This window comes from Trichomycterus rosablanca, chromosome 1, assembly GCF_030014385.1.
Source record: "Trichomycterus rosablanca isolate fTriRos1 chromosome 1, fTriRos1.hap1, whole genome shotgun sequence".
NCBI classification, from domain to species: domain Eukaryota; kingdom Metazoa; phylum Chordata; class Actinopteri; order Siluriformes; family Trichomycteridae; genus Trichomycterus; species Trichomycterus rosablanca.
In genome coordinates this window covers 81,103,926-81,119,416 of record NC_085988.1, presented here as the reverse complement: position 1 = coordinate 81,119,416, position 15,491 = coordinate 81,103,926, and the positions used below count along the sequence as shown (strand labels likewise).

General features: G+C 37.9%; 1 protein-coding gene across 1 annotated transcript in view; it reads left to right on the top strand.

The window, feature by feature from the left end:
* The first annotated feature begins 743 nt into the window (after positions 1–743).
* The window catches only part of acot18 (acyl-CoA thioesterase 18), a 56,755-nt gene continuing 42,007 nt past the window's right edge, over positions 744–15,491 (top strand). Inside the window, exon 1 of the mRNA XM_062996596.1 lies at positions 744–800. Within this exon, the coding sequence (XP_062852666.1) occupies positions 784–800 (17 nt within the window). The 5' untranslated portion in view covers positions 744–783. The remainder of the gene's footprint in view (positions 801–15,491) is intronic.

The following is a 15,491-nucleotide window of genomic DNA, read 5'->3' as shown; positions in this document are numbered from 1 at the left end:
GGAGCCCCAACTAAATATTGAGTGCTGTACATGCTCATACTTTTCATGTTCATAATTTTCAGTTGGCCAACATTTCTAAAAATCCTTTTTTTGTATTGGTCTTAAGTAATATTCGAATTTTCTGAAATTTCATTAGTTGTCAGTTATAATCATCAACATTAAAAGAAATAAACATTTGAAATATATCAGTCTGTGTGTAATGAATGAATATAATATACAAGTTTCACTTTTTGAATGGAATTACTGAAATAAATCAACTTTTTCATGATATTCTAATTTTATGACCAGCACCAGTATATATAATCATCAAAATTATATTTACATAATATTTATAATGTTATAATGTTATGCCTGATTGGTGTATGCTATTATTAATATTGTTTAGTAATACCTTATATCCAAAATCAGAATTTAAATGCATTTTATTTAACTTGTACCTGTAACTTGTACCTGACAATGATATTTGAACAATAACAGGTAACACATACAATTTTTATTGTTTTTTATGTTTATGTTTCTGATGTCTGTAAATTAAAAAGTTTAACAAATCAATATACAGTATATACAGCGTCAAAGTTGCATATTAAATAGTGGGTTAAGACCGGAAATTCCTCTAACACGGCTCCTTTAGGACCCTGGCCTGCAAAGACGTTCTTTCGCTGATATCCACCCACTTTTTGTATAAGCCCCGCCCACTTGCGGTATAAGCCCCTCCTACTTACGGTTCTCCGGTCTGCAGAGATACACGCTGGACTCACACTGGGGTCAGAAAGGACACGAACAATGCTGGCGACTTACGGGTAAGTTCTCCTGCTTTAACACCTGCTTCAAATTCAGTAGAAACGTAGTGAAAGTCTTGTTGTTGCTAATGTGCATGTAGAAGAAGAACCTTTATTGTCATTATACTTGCGTACAACGAAATTTAGTTTGACACCTTCCGAAAGATAAAAAGAAGAAGCAAAGTATTTACATAAACATATGGATATTTACACACTACAATTACACATATTTAAACATATGGATATTTACACATGTAGCAGTGTTAGCACAGCTTTCACAGTGTTCCGCACACCCTTTGCTTTTATAACATAATGGTGTGACGTCGAAGTTCCCAAGATATTAACTGCATGACATGTTCTGTTTGGACCACTTACGGGTCAAAGACGAGACGTAACTTTTTAGTGTCCCCACTAGATAAATAATATACAATTATATTAATATAAGTGAACATACCTTCAATCTACTCCATTTGTACATGTTTACTGAAACTTAAAGTAATTTTTACAGAAAACGTATGATTTTTGAAAAAATAACCCTTGAAACCCCCAAAATGTCATTCAGTGCAACGGTCCCCCTACCTCTTTAAGTAATAAAACATTAAGAAAAAACTAATTAATCTTAAGTAAAACTTAAAATGTACTGCTTTGGCATAATTGTACAAATGTCATGTGTGACATATTAAATAATATTCAATCAGATGTGTTTTTTAATATTAATAATATTCAGGATACTTTCAGTCCCCATTTTCCCAATCTTCAGTTGTCATTCAGTACAACGTTAATAAAAAGCCATATTTTAATTTTTGATCAAGTTACTGCAGTCATGTAACCAATTATAACAACAAAAGAAGACACCTGGGGACCCTTCAGCACACACACGAGGTCAATGCATTTCAACATTATTTGATAAAAATGTCTTTTTACTGACATAGTACATTAAAGAACAAAACTGAGTGTCATTCAGTACAACACAGAAAACGTAATATTACGGTTAATCTTGTAAACAAACAAGGTTATTAACATTTAAATGTGAATATGTGTAGAAATGTCTGAGTTAAGGTCAATGTTAGCTTTGGCTAACCACTGGGATAACTGTAAAATGTGCTAAAGTAAAATTTCTGTCATTCAGTACAACAACAGTCATTCAGTGCAACAGAATTTCGCTGTTGCACTAAATTGACAATGACATTGTTATACTGACTTTATAATGTTTTCAAATTATTTTTTAAAGCAAAATTGAAACAAATTCCTTTGTGTGGCCAAATCCACCTGATGAAATTTACTACCTTAAGTCTGATGTCAAAATCATAATCGCAGAACTAAAGCCATGTACAGCAAGAACCTCAAGGTTAACAACAAAAGATAAAATGTGACTTCAAATGGTTTTTACTGCTGAATGAATTTAGATTTACTGCAGCAACTTTTTCACGTTTTATGACACAAATTCCACACTGTTCTGGTGCCTTACAAGTTGTTATGATGGCTTCATTAGCTATGTTTTAATATTAAAATGCTTTATGAGTATATTGAAATGCTTTAACAGCAACCATTTTTTCATGCTATGACTGAGGACTTCAAATGATCTTATGTTACATCACTTTTATGCAAGTTTCTTGTTTTATTTCAGAATAAAGTTTACGTTTTTGATTGCCTTACTTTTTTCATGATGTAGTTTGTTTGTTTATTAGGATTTTAACGTCATGTTTTACACTTTCGGTTACATTCATGACAGGAGACGGTACTTTATCTTCACACAAGGTTCATTAGCTTTATCAAACACAGTCATGGACAATTTAGTGTGTCCAATTCACCTCACTTGCATGTTTTTGGACTGTGGGAGGAAACCGGAGCTCCCGGAGTAAACCCACGCAGACACGGGGAGAACATGCAAACTCATGATGTAGTAATTATAACACATACTTGCCTGCTACTTTAATCAATAAAGAACTTAAAAACAAATTAAGTCATGAATATTCTGATGTAACAGGATAATTTGGAGTATGTCATTCAGTGCAGCATAAAATCATCATACAGTGCAACAAAAACATTTGCTTAAAATAACTGTAATAAGTAATTATTATATATTTTTTTCATGTGAATGCAAGAGAATCCAGGCCTGCTTCATAGAAAACGGAGTTTGATTGGGTTTCAAACAGGGCTCTAGAGTGCGACCTTGGAACACCTTATTCGTCTTTCACCCTTACATAAGAAAATAAATATGTGCAGCCAGGACTAAATCATGAAGATTTTAGTCATTGAATTTAATAATTTCTTCAATCATCAATGTATAATCATCTGCACTAGATATTGTTTCTGTATCTCCTGTAATTGTTGCACAATTATATACTTCCCTTATTTTAGGAACAGCTACGGTTGGGTATTTAAACATTTAATCTTACAGAATGCTGTGCTTTATTCTTTGTTTGTTTATTAGGATTTTAACGTCATGTTTTACACTTTGGTTACATTCACCATCTGCACTTAAAGTTTTACTGCGTGTCTAATAAAGCAATAAGCCACGAGAGACCGTGCGTTACTGCTATGATTTTATCACGGGGAAGGTTGTTTTGCTGGGCAACATGAGGGCGAACATAACATTCACTTTTTCTTTTCAGTGGCGTATTAATATGGAATTATGTGAGGTGGTCATAGGTGTGCGTTTATCGGGGATTTTATAAAACGGATAGTTCCGGTCCTAAAATCTGATTGGCTGAGCCGCGTTTGAAGCCGTTGTAAAATCCACGATAAACGCACACCTATGACCACCTCACATCATTCCATATTAATACGCCACTGAAAAGAAAAAGTGAATGTTATGTTGCCTAGCAACTCTGTTAACGGACTACCTGATTTCGCGGAAGGATGCTTTTTGTAAGTGTTTTTGTAAATAAAAACATTTATTTATTGAACATTGTTGTATTTTATTATATTTTATGTTGGCCGCCGTTTTATAAAAGCAATAATCCACGAGAGACCGTGCGTTACTGCTATGATTTTATCACGGGGAAAGACGTTTTAGGCACTCCACTTCACGTCGTCCCCGTCCCCAAAACATCCTTCCCCGTGATTAAATCGCAGTAACGCACGGTCCCTCATGGCTTATTGCTTTATTACGGTAGACGAAGCGTTAAAGAGAGTAAAGCTGCTGTTTACAGATGAATAAACATAATCTACCGTATTCTGATACACGAAATCCACTACATTAAACAAGAGCATTCATTCTGTTATTAATAAAATACATTTCAGTATAAATAATACATAGTATAAATAAAGAGGTACGCGAGAAGTACCTGGATGACCTACTTATTGGGCAGCCATGTTTGAGGATGCAAGCGATGCACACTTGCGGTCCGCTAATGTATCCCATAATTAGGGTTGGGAGGTATGACGGTATTACGGTATACCGCGGTATTTAAAAATGATGACGGTATTTAAAAATGGTGACGGTATTTAAAAAAAATGTGAAGCGCCAAATTTCTGCTTCGGGTTTACGTTAAAAACGGAGACTTTAGGACATTCGCGCATCCACAGTAAGGCCGGGGTGGGAGGGGTAGGCGGTTGGAGCTCACTGATTGGTTGTGGAGGTGCTCACTGAGGTGATAACACAAAAACTAGTGCGCGCTCTACATAGACGCATGTTACGCATCGGAAGCGTCCTTGGCTTAAAACATGGCTGACGGTGCGGAGAAACGGAATTATTTTCAAACGTAAATTAATGATTATTGAACTCGTATAAACTTGCACATGTGTTTTTATTTGCAAAATCGAGCTTGTGAGTTGACATGCTTGCGCACTGTGCTATCCCATCCCATTGGTTTGAATGGCAAAATGCTAACTGTTAGCTTAGTATAAGACAGCCCCGATATTAATATCAATGATGAACGATCATGAACATTTTGCTACCTTGCCTTAAATGTAGGCATAATTCAAACAACACTATAATGAGAAAAAAGATTTATTTTAAAAGGGAACTACAGGAAAGAGACAGACTGTGGTTGCATTGCATTAAGTTTCATAAAAATCCTCTCTTGTGCAGAGATGTGTTTGTGCCTGTGTTTGTTTCTGCTTTAAAACATACACGCCATGAACCAATCAGATTTAACATCATTAAACGAGTTTTTTCTCAATTATTTGTCATAATACTACTAGCGCTCTCTTTATCTGTGTGTGTGTGTGTGTGTGTGTGTGTGTGTGTGTGTGTGTGTGTGTGTGTGTGTGTGTGTGTGTGTGTGTGTGTGTGTGTCTAGCTTTTCGAACACACCCTATATAACAGCTCCCAGAGGCGCGACTCGGGTTCCTTTAGTTCATTTCAAAGAGCCGTTCAATAGAATCGGATCGTTCGCAAACAACCCATCACTAACAGACAGACACGCCCCCTCCCCCTACGCGGTAATACCGTATACCGCGGTATTTTTTGATGACGGTATGAAAATCGGCAATATTGTTACAAACCCCACTCGCCAAAATTTTTGATATTTATCGTGTTTTTGTTATTTATTCGTCTTTAAAATGTTTTATTTTATTTATCTTACTTACACTTGTGAACAGAGGACTCCGTTTTCCGCTAGCTTTCTTGTTTCTTATTCCGCTTTGAACGCCTACGCAGTTCCAGTTGCATTATGGGATACATTAGCGGACCGCAAGTGTGCATCGCTTGCATACTCAAACATGGCTGCCCAATAAGTAGGTCATCCGGGTACTTCTCGCGTACCTCTTTATTTATACTATGTATTCGGACATACTAACCGCTCTCGTGTACTCATTTCGCGTGCTATTGAGTATGGAAGTATGCGATTCCGGACGCAGCTTAAGTGTTCTTCATGACAGTACGGGTGGAACTTAATGACAATTTGATTTGTTAATTTTATTGATCTTTAAAAAGGGGTCTGTATTCAACCAAATAGACACTTTACTCACAGTAAAAACATCTGAAATGTCTTTTATTAATAACAGAATGAATGCTCTTGTTTAATGTAGGGGATTTCGTGTATCAGAATACGGTAGATTATGTTTATTAATCTGTAAACAGCAGCTTTACTCTCTTTAACACTTCGTCTACTGTAAAATACGGTTTAAACGTGCAGTAAAACTTTAAGTGCAGATAGCGCAACCAAGCTTTTTTAAAGTGCAGTGGTGTGACCGTGGTACAATTTAGTATCTTCAATTCACCTCACTTGCACATCTTTGGACTGTGGGAGGAAACCGGAGCACCCGGAGGAAACCCACACAGACACGGGGAGAACATGCAAACTCCACACAGAAAGGACCAGGACCGTGCTACCCCCTAAGCCACCGTGCCGCCCTACTTTCTTCTTTGTGTACTTGTGTTATGTGTATGTAAGCTGCTGGCTAAGTGGGTAGTGCTGTCGCCTCACAGCAAGGAAGTCCTGGGTTCGATCCCCAGGTGGGGAGGTCCAGGTCCTTTCTGTGTGGAGTTTGTATGTTCTCCCCGTGTCTGCACGGGTTTCCTCCAGGAGCTCCGGTTTCCTCCCAAAGTCCAAAAACATGCAAGTGAGGTGAATTGGAGATACAAAATTGTCCATGACTGTGTTTGATATTAAACTTGTGAACTGATGAATCTTGTATAATGAGTAACTATCGTTCCTGTCATGAATGTAACCAAAGTAAAACATGATGTTAAACACATTGCCACATTAATGAACGACTACTGCAACTCCCTCCTGGCAGGTGCTCCAATGTCCACTATTAAACCCTTTCAGCTCATTCAAAATGCAGCTGCTCAGCTGTTTTTTAACCAACCTAAACACTGCCACATCACCCCACTGCTGCCACATCACCCCACTGCTGCCACATCACCTCACTGCTGCCACATCACACCACTGCTGCCACATCACCCCACTGCTGCCACATCACACCACTGCTGCCACATCACCCCACTGCTGCCACATCACCCCACTGCTGCCACATCACCTCACTGCTGCCACATCACACCACTGCTGCCACATCACCTCACTGCTGCGTTCTCTGCACTGGCTTCCTGTAGCTGCACACATTCAGTTTAAAACACCGATGCTCGCCTACAAAGCCAAAAATGGACCCCAAGCTACCTTTGAGGTCTAATCAAACCCCGCTCTGTACCACGCAACCTCCGAGTCACTAGTCTCGCTCCACTTGATCCTCCACCCAGGACTCGAGGAAGACGAGCATCAAGGCTCTTCTCTGTACCAGCACCCAAGTGGTGGAACAAACTTCCTCTGTCTGTCCGAACATCTGAGTCTCTCGCTGTCTTTAAAAAACGATTAAAAACCTTCATCACCTCTTTACTAAGCATTTAAGCTGACTTGTACATACTCACTTACTAACGCTCTTATTCATTTCTTGCAAAAAAAAAAAAAAAAAAAAAAGCAGATTTGTGTTCTGGACTGCTGTAAACTAGAGTAAGGTAATGTTCACTATGGAAGCCCTTCTGTAAGTCGCTCTGGATAAGAGCGTCTGCTAAATGCTAAAAATGTAAAATGTACAGTTATTAAAACTTAGTAAATTACGACCATTTTAGGGCTGGACCTTTCACAATAAAGTGGTGGACGTCCTCACGGAAAGTGGTGGCTTTAAACCAATGAAATACTATGACACGAAATTTCCTTTGACATGTTTGTAAGCCCATGACAGGCAAACTAATTATGATCGTCACAAGCATTCGGTTAGCTTCCAAAGGTGGACAAATACCTGTCTGTCCAGGCATTGTGCCAGACTCTGTAAACCGGTCTGTCCACTTTAAAACTGGACGTATGGACACCCTAGTGTCTCATGATATTCTGCTTCACAGACTGAAAAACTTGACTGGTATCTCTGACACTGCATTAGCTTGGTTTGGGTCAAATCTCACAAACGGGCAGTACTTGGGAGACTTTCCACTCTTTCTTGTGGTGTCCTTCAGGGCTCGGTTCTTGGCCCCCTTTTGTTTGATATTCACATGCTTCCACTTAGAAATATAATGTCTCCATTTTTACTGTTATGCAGATGATGTTCAACTTTACATCTAATTTGAAGCCCTTCCATCTGATTTATTGATTAATTGCTTGGCCGATATCAAAGACTGGATAGCCAAGAGCTTTTTTAAACTAAATAGTAATTAAACGGGGGGCATACTGATTGCATCTCCTTTCATTTTTAGAAAACTGGCCAGCCCACATTTGCTATTCCTGACTTTGTTAATTCCTCTGTTGCTCAGTTACACACACTTGGTGTAATTCTTGTGTCACGATCGTGGACAGAATCGTCAGACGCTCGTGGATATTAGAAAGTGTTTTTATTAAATCGTTAACAGCCCAAAAGGGTATCCAGAGAGTAGTCAAAGCCAGGCAACAGGTCAACACGTAATCCAATAATAACAAAGCCGTCACAAGGGAAAACCGAAACCGTAGTCGTGAAACAAGAAACAAGGGTCATACACAGTACAGGGCTCTAGACTAACTTTTTGTACTGGTTGCACTGGTGCGCCTAACTTTTTTTCTTGGGTGCACCAGCAGAAAAGTTAGGTGCACCCAAATTTTCAACCGCATCACATTTAACGCCTGTTTTACAGGTTGACTTTTTTTTTTACATTGACTGATTGATATTGATTAACTAACAATCTGGTCAACATAAAGTTCTTTATTTGAAGCACAATTCTACAAGAAAGATAACTTAATTGCTTAAAGTGCTTCACTGAGCTGAAATTTAAACTCAAGATAAATGAAATAAGAAGAAAATCTAAATTAAAAGTGCAAGTGTTTTAAAGGCTTCAAACTGAACATCGCATTTAATTATAAGAATATTACATATGGTTAATGCAGTAACGAGACGCATCTTATTGACATAGGCTACATGACATGACATTATTACATTTTGAGTCAGTTTGCTGCTGATATGTTTAAAGTGCCTTAAAAAAAGATGAACTGTGTGATATGAGGTGGTAAAAGTAACCCGGACAGAACGAACAACGCTTAAAGTGAAATATAAACAGCACACGAAGTAAATCCAGTTAAACACAGATACTGTACATGCACTGTAAAACCCAATAAGTTCATTTAACTCCATTTTTTTGAAACTGATTACATAAAAAAAATTAATTGGCATGAACTCAACTTTGTACGTTAAATAAACATTCTTTATTAAGTAGCTTTAACTACTCAATTTTAAGTGACCCTAACTCAGTTTTGTAAGTTGAAAAAACATCATTAATTAAGTAGCTTTAACTATGCAATTTTTAGTGACCCTAACTCAATTTTGTAAGTTAAAGAAACATCATTAATTAAGTAGCTTTAACTATGCATTTTGGGTTTACAGTACTCAATAAAATAAAGTATAAATAATCTAAACATTTTTATTACTCTTACTAAAAGTATTTAATTTCAGTAAAAAAATAAACAATGTTGACAGTTTAAATGTAACTTAACTTTTATTAAGTTACCATAAAAACATTAACCAAACATCAACTGTAAAAAACTGTTTGGAAGTACATTCTTCAGAAACAACAGCCTTGAGAAAATGGCCTGAGAAAACAGAATGATCAATTCTAGAAGTGGACAATATAAATAAAATCCTGTCACAGTATTATGACTATTAGCACTTTAAACACTAAGAACTGGTTTGCTTCTCCCTTACAAAGGCAGCATATTGATGCTAAACAAAAAAATTATATTGCCATATGCACAATGAATGACCACAGCAGACATGATGGCCTTTCCGATTAACATAATGACCACGTAGATAAAAAAAAACTGCAAAACAAGTAGTGCAAAGTGTTGGTCATACTGTGTACTGCATCTATACAGTGCAAAAACACCAATTTAACATATACATTTAACATTTACAGTTTAACATATACATTTTCTAAAGCACATGTAAGATTTTTTACTCTATTCATTGCTTTATGACAAGTGCACATGCAAATTAAGTGTTTACTTTTTAAACTTTTCATATATTAAGATTTCCTTCACTGCCAATGTCACTTTTACAACTTAAGTTTTTTTTTTATCACAGTAAATAATGTGTAACGACAAAGTGTCTATATAGCACAAATGACCATCACTCCACTTCAACAATGACACATTCAAAGTGCCAAAAGTGCAAATTAACAATGAGTAACTTTGTACATTTTCATACACTACGATTTAATCCACCCTGAAAAGGTCATTTTTAAGACTCAACTCTCTGGGCCTCGACTTCCCATCCTCCAGACCCATCAAGACTTTCTGAGTGAAGTCAAACGTGTTGGCCAACTCTTTTGGGTAACTTAGATGCAGAGCATATATAAGTGCAAAAAGCATGACAAATGCATCCGCCAATGTGTGGAATTCGATAATTTTGTTAGCCTCTAGCACAACCGCAATCCGCTCAGGGCAGAAGAACGTAGAATCTGTTGAACTGGCACTGATTGAGAGGAGTCCAACTGGTATGTCATCGATGTCTGGTTCATCAGACTGTGTCACCTGAATACAAAAACAGAGAACTTATGTTTTACTTCAAATTACCAAATGCTGCTATAGAAAAATTTATAAGTTACATATCAAAACACATATCAACTCAAATTCTGGCACCTTGCAATAAACCCCATATTTTCAAGTTTATAATAAATATTTAATGCATTCATCAGTTAATACATTTTCTGTAACAGTGAAAATGTAATGTTTATGCCTAATTATAACCATGAATGTACCTTGAATTAATTTCTTAGCAAAGCACAAAACAAAACATACAGTTAAATGAACACCTCCCTAAACAGTTTCAATAATAACCTTCAATAATAATAACTGAAACATTGCAACTAAAACAAAAAAGATAAATTTTACTCCACAGTTAGCAAAACAGCATGCTTACTTTACATTTTCAGCATTTAGCAGACGCTTTTATCCAAAGCGACTTACACAATGAGCAGAACACAATGAGCAATTGAGGGTTAAGGGCCTTGCTCAGGGACCCAACAGTGGCAACTTGGTGGTGGTGGGGCTTGAACCGGCAACCTTCTGTCTACTAGTCCAGTACCTTAACCACTGAGCTATCACTGGCCCTTTCCATGGGCTTACTTACATTCCATGTCTTCAGAAAGCTGGAGTCATCCTCATGCAGATAGGCTGGAAGAGCACGGAGGACAGCAGCACGTCTGACTTGAATGTCAACCTGTTCCTTTAGAGTGAGAAGATATTCTTTACCTGCTGTGAATGATACTCAGCACAACAACACAATGCTATGCAGTCTGTCTACCATGTCTTTATAAATCAGTTTCAACAAAAGATCATCCAAAATCCACTGTAGTATATTTATCAGGCATCAGGAAGTGCAACCAACCAACCTGGAGATCATATATCCTGAAGAGCTGATCCAGAACTTTGGACACTTTCCCTGTGCGACCTGCTTTTATCCTAAATAAACTCAGAAGACGGGGGGCATGTTGGTCCAACACAGCATAGAACTGGTTCTTCAGGTTGATGTTTGTAATTCTGTGAAACTCTGCACAGATCTGCACAAATACAAATGAATTTTTAAGAAAGAAGGTATGTGCATAGCAGATGTGGCCCTGCATAAGAAAAATTACATACCATGAAACAAAACATTTTGAACCTTGACAGTCAGATTTGGTGGAAAACATTCAGATTCCTTACACTACCCAAACTGATATGATGTAAATCTGAGAACATTTGACCAAGTGATCACTGAAACAGTCACACAAAAAAATTAAATGGCACAGTCAGCCCTCGCTATCCACGGATATTGGTACCTGTAGGGATCCTGGAACCAGTCCCCGTGAACAGCTGACTGCTATTATCTGCTGTAATACATTTGCTTAAATAAGCTTAGTAAGGAAAATATTTTTACCTGGGACTCTATTTTAAGGGCAGGCCAGCGTTCCAGCACATCACCAACAGGTAGGTCTTCACTAATCACCTCTTTACGTCGCAGGGCAAAGGTGGTCTGCATTAACTTGGCAATCAGGACAAGATTTTTGTCACTCTTTTTAGCTTCCTCTAAAATTTGCAGTCTCAGTTGTTCAAGGCTTCTGGTATCTTCCCCTCTTGGGAAATTAGGGAGGAAATTTGCTTCTGCCCTCTTGGGTCTTTTGATGTTCGTGTGAGGAGCTTGTTTGTCTTGAATGTTTCTACTCCTCTTCCCAGAATTTACTGCTATCTCATAAAATCCAGCCCGATTCAACTTACTGCGATAGTTGCCCATTTTAAACTTGAGACTATTTTTCCAACCGTACCATCCTGTCCGAGATCCTGGCTCTTTTAGACAAGGATGCTTTATGACAAGAGCTTCTGCTACCATTGACACTTCCTTATCATTGGGGTATGCTTTGAAGCTATGCATTTTGCCTGCAAGGGTCTCAAGGATGTCATGCTTTTGTCCCCTAGATAACTTGACAGTCTTCCCTGTTCTCTCATATGTAACATTTCCCTCCTCAAGTATGAATTCTACCTCATAAGAAAATGTGGGCACTGGAAAAACCTGAGGCCATCCCTCAGCCCTGTCTGGAGTCATGGCATGGGACAATATTATTGTGTCATCTGTTGCTACTGAACTCGCATCACTCTCAGGTTGTACAACTTTTAGTACAGCCTTTTGTGGAAGTTCCTCAATGTCTACAAGGGAACATAGCTGGCCGTCAAAGTCTGGATCTTGGTATAAAAGGCTAAAGTCAAAGTCTACTTTAAACCTTTCTTTTATCATTCTTTTTAGCTCATCTACAGATTCTGGGCGTGAAGATAACGTCATCTTCCTCACAACCTCTGTGGATATATGTAGATGAAATATGAAGTTTTGACTTGTCCTATTGTTAAGAAAAGAAAGAATGCATTAATGAGCTGATCATAATTTGCGGGAACATGTATTTTCTCCACACTGTTCAAGAGACTGAAAGGCTACATTCACATTACAAGCCTTACTGTTTCATTCCATTTTTTGACACACTCATGAATGTAAGTGACCTGTATCTGTAATGTGAACAAATCGGTAACCTGAAACAGCACATTGATTCGTTTATGCACGTCACCATAACAGCCTTGACCTGATCGTGTACAGCTGATGGGCTGCTTGTTGTCCTTCTGAGCAAAATGCAATGGATGCATGTCCTACTAATGCATGAATTTAGCTCATCTACAGATTCTGGGCATGAAGATATTCATTTCATATGGGGATAAAATACGTTTTGACTTGCCATTTCCTATTGTTAAAAAGGATTTATTGCCACGTCAGCACATTTACGGCTATATACGTGGCATGTCAAGTTTTTGTTTCATATAAAGTTAAAAACGTTTTTAGAGGGCGGGGTGTGGCTTTGTTATTGTTAAAAAGAAGAGAGAATCTATTAATCCATCAATGAGCATTTGCTCAGGAGGGGAGCAAGCAATAAGCTACTATACTAAAAAAATAAGCTACTAACATTATAGCACTAATGTGCATTTTGCTTGTGAGGACAAAAAACATGAGCTCATGAGCTATACATGATCAGGTCAAGAAGACAACCCACTTATGCACTTTTGTTGTTTTTGCAGCTACTACTGTACTGGCAGTGCTTCACAGCACTAAGTTCATGTGTACAGACAAAGTCACATGAAATCCAATTCTCATTCAAGTCACATGGGCACAAATCAGATACGTATCTGATCTCACAAAAGTGTGCCCTATCAGATTTGCATATCCACACAGCACTGAAATAAATATGTCACATTATGGCAGAAATGTCACTTCAGCCTGGTAATGTGAATGCAGCCCATAAGTCTACATTTGTGCAGTTTAATTATCCAAGTCTCTGATCAATATAAATCTTTTCTGCGTTAACTGCAAATGTCCATCGATAGTGTATGCTGTGAGACTTACTGTGTCATTGAGTTCTGAAGGCTGATGCACAGAGAAGTTGTCTGATGATATCAGGTCAAAAGATCGTAAATGCTCACTGTACCAGCACTCGTAGTTTCTGCAAAGAAAGAAAACGGAGTTGTTCACAAGCAGTATTTGATCGATCCTGCTGAATTTTGGAAGTCCTCCAGCCTGCCCTGCAGAAACAAACATCCCATTTGCATATTCTGTGCCATTTATAGAGACTTTTGATGTACTGTATATGTTTTGGCTATCTGTCTTGGTCTCTATGAAGTCTTTTGCCACCTGAGGCAGAGAAGAAACTTGGACAGAGGTGACACTTGAGCTTTGAGTATGGGGTCTGAAATATAATGGTGCATTTAGGTGATACGCCATCATGTACTGATGCCTGGTTGCAAGAGTTTTCAAGACGTTCTTAAAATTGTGTGTGTCATGTATCACCCTTTTAAAAAACCTGTGTTTTCCCTCGAACCTCATGGTCCATAGGTGAACCAGAGGACCAAAACACTTTGTCAGTTCTGGGTAGTGTTCAACATAATGATGCTTGGGTCGGAGCTTAAACTCTTGGAACACTGCTTTAAGTCCCTGTCTGTGGTCAGATATTTTAGTCTGCATGTACTGAATGGATTCCTCTGTGAAAGACGTAGACAACACTAGCTGCACAATTTCTTTAAGGTCCATCAATACACCCCATGCTTCATCTCCTTCAGGAACTTTACTTCCTACCATAAGTGGTAATAACCTCAGCAAAGTACAATTTTCATGTCCATTCCCACCAATGCTAAATTTGATGGCTTCCTTTCTTGAATTTTATCAAGAAGATCAGTATTTTTAAACATTGTTTGAAGCATCTGTAGTATTGGAACATACACTGCTGTGTGGCCACTGGAATCTACAGTACATTGCTCTGGCATTACCAGAGGGTAGTTACGTCTCACAAATGTTTTCCTTCGCTTAGCAGTGGACAGCTCTGCACCTTCCTCAGTAGCACTGACAAAGACATTACTCTTCATGATGGTGTCCACTAATTCATTAAGAAGAACGTCACTGAAAGACTGATCATGCTCTCGCAAAACCATGATGACAGAGTCTCTCACAAGAGGTTTGGACAGTGAGAATATCTGTACCAAATTGTCAACTATGTCCTGTATAGCTGTTGCTGATACATGAAGAACACTGTGCATTTTCAAAAACAAAGAAGTCAAGTTGTTTCTTAGTTGAGCTTGCAATTCACCAATGTCATTTCTGGATTCAAGAGGATTACGGTCAGGAGTATCCAGCTCACATGAATTCTGAGAGGAAACAGATTTATCAGATTCAATCTGACTATGAATTGGGGTCAAGACATGGGGTCAATGATTCTGTCAAGACAATTTCATTCTTAAAATCCAAGACATCACTTTCTGGATGATTCCTACTTTTGTGTGTATTGAAGGAGGAATACACATTAGTACGATAGTAACAATTTTTAAATGGACAATCCACCATCTTGTGTTGTTTTAAATGTGTCCTTAAATGACTGAGTAAAGTTTTATCATTAAATGGCTGCTTGAATCCACACAAAGGACAGATAAATGATATACATCCCATCTGATTTCCACTATGCACAACTGTTTGAGTATGTACCCGTGTTAGGTGAATTTTCAAAGCATTTACTGACTGAAATGTGCAGACACAGTCATCATAGAGACATGGCAATGGACTGACCAAGGAAACATTACCATGATGCAAACGATAGTGTTCAAGCACCTGTGCCCTTTTATTAAAAAGAGCAGCACAAAGTTTGCACTTCCAAGCCATTGATTTGTGTGTGTTGTGATGTGCATTCAGTATTGATTCAGATTTTAGTAAAGAAAAAAATAGATTAAATTAATTGTTTATGAACATACCAGA